The sequence below is a fragment of the Pyrus communis genome, chromosome 10 (assembly GCF_041283825.1).
Source record: "Pyrus communis isolate YQ-2024b chromosome 10, ASM4128382v1, whole genome shotgun sequence".
NCBI classification, from domain to species: domain Eukaryota; kingdom Viridiplantae; phylum Streptophyta; class Magnoliopsida; order Rosales; family Rosaceae; genus Pyrus; species Pyrus communis.
This window is the reverse complement of record NC_142574.1, coordinates 7,594,755-7,603,463: the sequence shown is the minus strand read 5'-3', so window position 1 is coordinate 7,603,463 and position 8,709 is coordinate 7,594,755. Positions and strand designations below refer to the sequence as shown.

The following is an 8,709-nucleotide window of genomic DNA, read 5'->3' as shown; positions in this document are numbered from 1 at the left end:
GACGTGCAAAGCAACGGTTTGCCTTGATTGCCCTACTCGATGAAATTCTACATTTGTTATGTTGGATGTAGCCTTGAAATTTAAGAAGGCCTTTGCTACAATGGCAGAGGATGAAGCAAGTCCCTTATTGGCTTACTTTAAGGAAGTTGAAGATGAAAAAGATGAAGATGGTGTTATTATTGTTTGCTAAACCAAAGGAAGGAAAAAGGTTGGACCACCAACGGAAGAAGATTGGTCTAAGGCAGAGGTTTTTGTCAAGTTTTTATGGGTGTTTTATGATGTGACTTTGAGGGAGAGTGCTTCTACACATTCCACAGTTCATACCCGCCTCCATGATGTCATAAAAGTGGAGACCGCCATCAATAACTTGGAATCCCGAGCCAACATGCAAGTGGGTTTACTATTGGAGCAATTATTGAAGGCAATGGCATCCGATATGAGATCAAAATATGAAAAATATTTTGACTCATACCATGAATTGAACCGTCTTATTGTGATTGGACTTGTTTTAGATCCGAGGTTTAAGTTGAGGCATGTCACACAACTCTTTAGAAAGAAACTTTCAGACATTGAGGCACAATTGAAAACTGAAGAAATAAAAAATATATTGCGTGCCCTTTATATGAATATGTTCCTAATGTTGAAGGTGGAAAATACATGAAGAAATCGGAAAATTTACAATCACAACCTTCTTCTACCTCATCTAATGTGGCTATGACAGAAGATGATCTAATTGATGAATGGATGCATTTTGTTGAAGATAGTGATGAGAAAGTGGTGGGAGATGAGGTGGATTCTTATTTGTTTGATCCCTTGGTTCAAATTACAAAAGAGGAGTCTACAAAGTATTTTAACATTCTCATATGGTAGAAGGTAAATGGTAACAAGTATCCTATATTGGCCGTAATTGCAAAAGATATTCTTGCAATTCAAGTTTCGACCGTGGCATCAGAGAGTGCTTTTAGCACCGGTGGTCGAGTGATTTCGAATTTTAGGAGTTCTTTAACTCCTAAATCGGTGGATGCCTTGATATGCATGCAAAATTGGTTGATGGGTGATAATATTATTACTTTGGAGGATGATGCACCTTCAATTGACCACATTGAGTTCTATGAAAGTATTGAATCGGGTAAGTATATCATTTGAAGTAAAAGAACTTTCTTCGTTTTTTTTTTTTTTCAATAAACATCAATTATATTTTTTATGTTTTGTATTGTGTAGAGTTGGCCAAATCGACTTCAAGCATTGCCTCTCTTACTCTTGATCAACAACCACAACAAGCTCCAAAGCAATCTCAAGGTTCTAATTCACAAGAGCCTCCCTTTATGCGTTTACAAGGTGCAAGGTCTTCACAAGCTCAAAGGCCTCCTAAACCTTCAAAGAATAAGTGTCCAAAAGGAAAAGGAAAGACAAAGGTTTGAAACTTGAACGATGCAAAGTAAGTTGAAAACCAAGACTTTGTTGAATTCCATGAACCATTTATTTTTTTGGTTGTACTAATGCCATAAGGCATTTGACATTGAACTTTGTTTGAAACTTTGAAGTTTGAACTTTAGTTGTATTATGGCAAACTTAACTTTTCAATTGGGTTGTAGTAAAGTATTGTGATTGGTGATCAAGTTGAATTTTAGTAGATGTGATGCGTTTCTGTGCAGTTTTGTGCAGTTTTTTTGGTGCAGTTTTGTGCAGTTTTTTGGTTCAGTTTTGGTGCAGTTTTGGTGCAGTTTTTTGGTGCAGTTTAGCTGCAGTTTAGCTGCTGTTTTTTGCTGCAGTTTCAATGCAGTTTTTTGCTGCATTTTTGGTGCGGTTTTTCGTGTTGTTTTGCTGCAGTTTTTCTGCGTTTTTTATGCAGTTTGGCTGCATTTTTTTGGCAGTTTTGCCGCTGTTTTTTGCTGCATTGTTGTTGGTGCAATTTTGCTGCATATTCATTAATTAATATACAAGGAAAATAGGACCATCTTATGCATAAATATGTGTATATTTTAAATTGTACATTTTTTTCTCAAAAACCAAACTGAAACCATTTGAAACTGCACTGAACCAAACCAAACGGTTTGGTTTCATTTCGGTTTTGACTTCAAAACCGCACCGTAAAAAGTTTCGGTTTAAACCACACCGAACCGCACCGCGCCCACCCCTAGTTTTTGGCTTTCTAAAAGTTCAACACCACTGAGCATAAATGCCTTTTCATATGCCGAATGGGCAAGTTGTTCACGTGATAGGAAATCAACATGAGGGTTTTATGTATTCTTGGGTAACTCTCTTGTAAAAGATAGAACTTAGCTTTGGTTAATTCTGTTGTAATATGTTGTTAGTTGCTGTGATTAGTTAGGCTAAGTTTGTTATGGTAGTTCGGCTGAGTTGGTAGCACAAGTGTGAGTCAAGGCCATGTAAACTTATTATTCTTTAAATCATTGAAAAGATATTTTCTCAATAATTTCCAGCAGCAAAGATCCCAAAAGTGACATTTGAACTTTAAATCTATCGAGAGCATGTGTGGTACAATTTACAAGATTTGACAAGGAAAGCTGAACAATAATTCTAGACATCACACATTTCAATTTCAGTGTTTTTCTCAAATTGTTTTGTACTTTGTTTTTCTCAATTTCAGTGATTTAAACACCTAAATCATGTTTTGGTTTTTATCATGTTAATTCAAAGAATGATTTTTCCGTCCTATTATTTTTCTGCTTTCTGGGGGTGAGTTTCCCATATTATTCTAGTACGGCACCATTCCTTTATATTTTTTTTAGTCTTCTCTCAGAGAATTCTTAATATTTCAGCTTTGGTTTTGTGGTTCTCTGAAGATTTAGAACTGACTTATATGAGCACATGAGCATTGTTTATGTTCTGTGGTCTTATCGTTTCTGATCTAAAATTTGATGATTTCTGGCACAGACGCTACCCATTCCTAGGGCTAAGGGCTAGGAGTACATTTGATGCAGAAGTTAGGCCACTTCAATTTGTCTCTTTTTGGTCGGATTTGAAATTCCCTCCTCATAAATTATAAAATAGAGTATCGCATTGCACAAAAATAAAACGAAAAAATCATTGAGGTGTTATAAATTAAATGCAACACTAAAATCTCAATTTCTTGAGCGCCACATTGGAACGTGAAAGCCAGCTAACATCCCATCGTACAAGATTATACGCCTCCAGACCGTCTTATTAGTGTACAACTGAACAATATTTTTTACACTAAGAGAGAGGGTAGGCTTAGCTTCACAATGGGCCAACAATAATATAATAGGCTAGCAATAATATGATTGAAATTTGCTTTTGGCGAAAATCGAACCTAAGACCTCTCACTTATAAGTGAAGAGGAATACCACTAGACCGTAGTACCAAGTGACTGGTTTCACGTTGAGTTCAGAGAAATTTCCAATTACTCACACAAACCATAAGCATTGCTTCTTCATTAATTATTTTTCATCAGTAAACAACTCCAGTAGCTCATAAACTCAAATGCATGACATTACAAGACAACAAAGACTCACGGTTGTTTCTCAAGTGGAAATTTCCATCTGACATTGTTCTCAACCGAAATTTTCCATCTGATATGCAAAATTCAACCAATTCAACTCTTGATTCACAATTCCACGGTTTTAAAGCACTGATTGATGGAACACAACTTTTGCAGCCGAGTATACCAACTTTGCATCATCTGCATCCAAACAAATTGTATAACAATCAGTATGTACAGCCTCGCATTAAATAATTGAACCTCTTTCAGTCATGCAAAACTGCCAAAAGTTAAATGTGTTTTTTTTCTTTTCTGAAATCCCATTACACGACATCATTTGGATGAATCTCAGAAACAGGTTCACAAATTTGTTTTCCAACTTATTTATAATGAGATATATCATCTGTTTGTCATGTGAATGTGGTAGCTAAGATCTCAAGCATCACATGGATAACTGCGGTGATTTCATGGTAGCTCGAAATTCTGAAATTAGGCCACCTTATTGTCTTAAGCTTCCCAGCAAACATGTAAACTGAATGCGATGGTTAAAAATATGAATGCCAATCCATTTTGAAACGCACATTATTTACTCTGTATGCAAAATACAGCTTCAAACTCGTACCTGCTATTGCGGCCAGATTAAGTACACGAGGCACATTGGTCTCTGCCTCAACTGCAGCTTTGGAAGCTGCAATACCAACTGCTAGACTTTGCATGACATCTAAACCTGCACAAATGGAAGCAACAGTCCCCCCAACCAAGCAATCACCAGCTCCTGTAAGCCTTACCACCGATGCAGGAAGTGCAGGAAATTGCACAGCAAAGAGAAACGAGCTTTTGTCAGAATCTAAAGGATTTGAGAACGCATTTGATGGACAACTTGCAGTCACAGTGTTAAACAATTCCGCATTGGAAACATATGGTTTGTTTCCCTTGCAAACAGTTCTCATGAAGCTTGGCCCTCCTTTAGAGCATAAGAACACTCCATCTGAACCAACGGTCACAACAACTATTTTGATACCTTTCTCTAGCAAAACCCAGACTGCAGGTTTTAGCATATGGAACAAAGTTTCGGTTGAGCATTGATCCCTTTCAATTGGAGAAAACACATTTCCACCGGATAAAGCATTTGCCATGGCAACAAGTTCATCCTCGTTGGGTGAAGCAAAACTTACCTGTACCAAATGATCAGCATGTTAGCCGTTGATGAGGAAAAAAAGCAACCCTGGAAATATAAAGATTACACTTGGACCAAGCATAAAATCTGTTTTTATTATTTAACTTAAATAACTGTATGCATGTTTTGATAAAAGATGCCAAGGGGGTTGGATCCAATTACCCTACAAACAGCATGTTTATACAATGAGATCATCTCTCTGAAATTTTGTTGAGATTAAATCTTGTACAAATGAAGGGAGGTGGAAATGCGGATCAGGACCCCTTCTTCCATACCGCACCTCCCAGCAAGAAAAATAGACTAAAACGGTATAACACTGCGGACTAGAAAAAGGGAGTAACCAATCCCAAAATGAGCTGGATATAACATTTAAGAACATTAATTGCTAAATGTGAATGTAAGTGCAAAAGCATAACACTCACATACTTGGAAATTGAATTGATTCTTCTAGATTTTGCTACCGATACAGGCTCAAACCACACTGGAATTTTAGATTCTGCTGCCACTGAAAGAAACCCAAATTAAGAGAGAAGATAAACATTTGGAATAAAAGAACAAAAAAATTTGTAATTACTTTTGAGCCAAGAAATGAACCAATGATAACAGCATACATTTATATACGTGTATGTATATTGTATATCAAATGAGTATGTATGTGTGGGTGTGTGTTTTGCGTGTACAAGATGGTAGAATTACATTGGCAAGAAGCTTTTAGAGCAGAAAGATTCAGGTTTGCATCAATCATCAACACTGGAGCAGAGCGTATACTGTATTTAAACTGTTGGATCCACTCGGGCGTCAGAAACTTTTCCTGTGCCATGGTCATCATGTAAGCCAAACAGCTTCTTGTAGAATTTATAAGCTTTTCTCTACTTTTCCAATTTGACCGTTGTCATAAATAAGCAACTTATTTAAATAATTGAAATTGTACTTACGAGAGCTTCTACACTCGCAACACCAGCGGCCACCTCCCCATTAACATCAAGTACGTTGCACACAACAGGAGTCTCAACATTTTGGTGCCTCAAAATGCCTACTCCAAAACCATCATTACAAATTAACATACTACTAGGAACTGTAAACATATTTTTTCACTTCAAGATGAAGAAAAAAAGGTACAAAAACTTGATTGTAGTTTATCCCTATGAGACATGCACACGCACACACACCGGAAGATAAGTCAAACTGGCTATATAAAATATTAAAAAAAAAAAAAATCTTTGCAACGTAGAGTTATTACTATATCAAAAGTCAGCGTAGGTGAAAGATAAAATTTCAAACATAATAGATGACCTTCCATAGATAGCCCACAAGACTTCCAGTGCTCCAACAATAAGTTTCCTAGTAACATAGAAGCTGTCAGTTTCACAAGTCATGTGCTGAACAAAAATCTTGATTATGGTGCAAATATAAAGTTCAGAGAAACAGTCACAGCCTAGTGATTAAGCCTATCAGGGAAACAAAAAGAGATATTTTGAGGTTCACTTGTTAAAATTCAAATACATTAATATTTCCAATTATTCTTATCAATCCTAAAATCAGATTTTGGAGTGAATAGAATGAGCACTCAAATTTGTCTTATGTTCATATCGTTCCTGAAATTACCGGAAAACTAGCATCCCTATATTATGACTAATCAAACATGTCAGATGCGTATCCCAGCCCCAAAAGCCTCACTTGATATTTTCCTACAAAGCATCCAAATAATTGTCATGAGTTTTCACAACCTCTGGTTCAGGACGAGACCTACATGTCTTGTACTGAGATTGGAAAACCATGATTGTAATGTCAAATAAAAAAAAGGTTAGAAGATCACCTGCCATGTCAAGGCCCAAGGCGCTTATCATGAAGGGCTTAGCTCCTAGCTTTGACATGCACTCGGCAACATTCCTTGCTACCCCTCCTAATACATAGCTGACCTGAACAGATAATTCCCACAGGTAAGCATTGGCAAATAAGTATATCTAGTAAAAGCACTAATCTTTCCAAATTCTAGACATGCCAGAAACCGTCTCTATGTTAGCAGGGGAAAAAAATTACTTGATCCTTTAAAGCTACAATTGGGAAAACTAGGAATTCGGGTATAGAATTTCAAAGGGTTAAAATACTCAATCAAACACAAATGAAAACTTCCTTTCCCCCTTGAGCATTGATCATTTTATAAGCACAAGGCGATATTTTCACCACAGTGCCCTAGCTAACCGACATAACTCATGTCTACTGGTCATTTTACATTCAAAAGGAAGGGACTTGGAGCACAAAATCCTTTTCATTCATTACTTCAAGTTCTTTAATAAAAGTGGAATCTCAAATACCAACCAATGTAGTTTACCAGACACAAATAAGAAGACAATGTTCGATACCCGATTCAAATTCACACAAAAGAAAACACTTAATATGAAAAATAAATTCAAATAAAAATTTGTGGGAAGTAAAATTAAACTAACAAATACCTTGCCAGGAGTGGTGGTTCTGGGATTTGAAGGGATGGAAGGTGTGGCATGAATGTCCAACACCATGCCTCCTATCACCACAGCCTCTGACCCTTCACTTTCCGGTTTCCCATTACTTAATAACACCGCCTACCAATTATAATTCATCAAATACAGCATTCTTTTGGGTTTTTTTTTTTTTTTTTTTTTTTTGTTTCAGTTTTTCAGCAAATTCAGCAAAATACAACCCAAAAACTAAAAGTAAATAAAAAAGGAATTCAATCCTACCTGTTGAAGGCCATGGTTAGGTTGAGGAGGTTGCAATAGAAGGTGACGAGAAATTGAATCCAGTCGCCTCTGTGCACTGCTTTCCTCCATTGTTGCTGTGTAGGTGTATCTCCAGGCGACTTCGTAGAGGGACTTCCACTGACAACAATTCTTTCGGCTGACATTTTAAGAAGCTCAAGTTTAGTTAAAAGCCCAAACAATTTGGGCCCAGCTTTGTGCATGGGCTATGTTTTCTGTTGTCCCGACTCTTTTCGAGAGTTGCTATGAACCCCATAGAATTTAGGGCTGGTTTGGTATTGCTGTGCTTTGAAAAAAAACTGCTTCTACTGTGCTGTGAGAATAAGCAGCTGTGAAATAAAGTAGCAGAGTGTTTGGTAAACTTTTTTGTAAAAGTGCTTTTGAAAAAAAAAAAACAGTATTAGAGTGTTTGGTAAACTTTTATGTAAAACAAATGTGAAAAAAAACCGGTTTTTCAAAGCTGGGTTTTGCAGCTTCTTGTTTTTGGCTTTTTTTCATCCAAAACTGTGAAAAAAAAGCTGAAGCTGAGTGTTTACCAAACACAAAAACAGCTCCCAGCTTTTTTTGATAGCAGCTTTTTTCAGAATCACCTTAGTACCAAACTAGGTCTTAGTCTACACCAAGTACCCAAAATTTGTTCTTTTTGCCCTTTTAAGTTTTTGACTCTGCTACTTAATACTATGATCTAGTGGTATTCTTCTTTACTTATGAATAAGAGATATTAGGTTTTATTCTCGTCAAAGGCAATTGATGTCCTCTTCTACCATGGTTGGGCCACTAAGCTAGGGGCAATCGATGCCCTCGTCGCGACTTTAAAGATATAGTTCTAGTTTTACAATGTGATAAGTTTCGGTATCTAATTGTTATGATCAACTGATTCTGTGGCTTAACCTTAGTCTTTCATTGCTTAGTGCAAATTATTTTGTTGTATTAAAAATAGGATAATACTTACATTCTTCTCTTGCGAATAACATATCTTGACTGTACAAATTTTATAATCCAGAACCATTTAATTTTTTTTATTCTTCATTTGAAGATCACCCTAAAAAAATCATTTCAATTGGAGTGATTTAGTCATTTAAATGTATAAAAAAAATTGACGGTGTAGAGATGGTCTTCAAATTAAGATTAATTAGTAGAACGGTTCAGATCTTTAATTTTATTCCATCATTATATGTTATTTGCAAATTGAATATGTGCATCCCCACAATGCAAGTATTATCCTTGAAAATAAAGGTGCCATATTTGAGAAGTTATGGAAAGATTTGATGATTAGTGTAGTGGGTAATTAACCAAAGAAAATATGTAATTGGCAAATTTGGGCTTTAGAC

The 8,709-nt window shown here is 36.2% G+C and overlaps 1 protein-coding gene and 1 long non-coding RNA gene across 3 annotated transcripts; one reads left to right on the top strand and one right to left on the bottom strand.

Annotated features, from left to right (window-relative positions):
* The first annotated feature begins 240 nt into the window (after nt 1-240).
* Nucleotides 241-1,619, top strand: LOC148693455 (uncharacterized). The gene is made up of 2 exons (XR_015951988.1): nt 241-1,129; nt 1,222-1,619. It is a non-coding gene; the product is annotated as an uncharacterized LOC148693455 (long non-coding RNA).
* Nucleotides 1,620-3,385: 1,766 nt separating this feature from the next.
* Nucleotides 3,386-7,514, bottom strand: LOC137729175 (pfkB-like carbohydrate kinase family protein). 2 transcript variants are annotated; one of them, XM_068468024.2, is made up of 9 exons: nt 7,361-7,513; nt 7,094-7,222; nt 6,457-6,559; nt 5,934-5,981; nt 5,576-5,673; nt 5,337-5,451; nt 5,063-5,145; nt 4,086-4,638; nt 3,386-3,664 (listed from the first exon to the last, which is right to left on the bottom strand). In XM_068468024.2, the coding sequence occupies exons 1-9, from the start codon at nt 7,448-7,450 to the stop codon at nt 3,606-3,608; spliced, it is 1,278 nt and encodes a 425-aa protein (XP_068324125.2). In that variant the 5' UTR covers nt 7,451-7,513; the 3' UTR covers nt 3,386-3,605. The 2 variants fall into 2 exon arrangements, with proteins under 2 accessions (XP_068324125.2, XP_088534878.1); XM_088678752.1 differs by lacking the exon at nt 7,094-7,222 and having other exon boundaries at nt 7,361-7,514.
* Between the last annotated feature and the right edge of the window lie 1,195 nt (nt 7,515-8,709).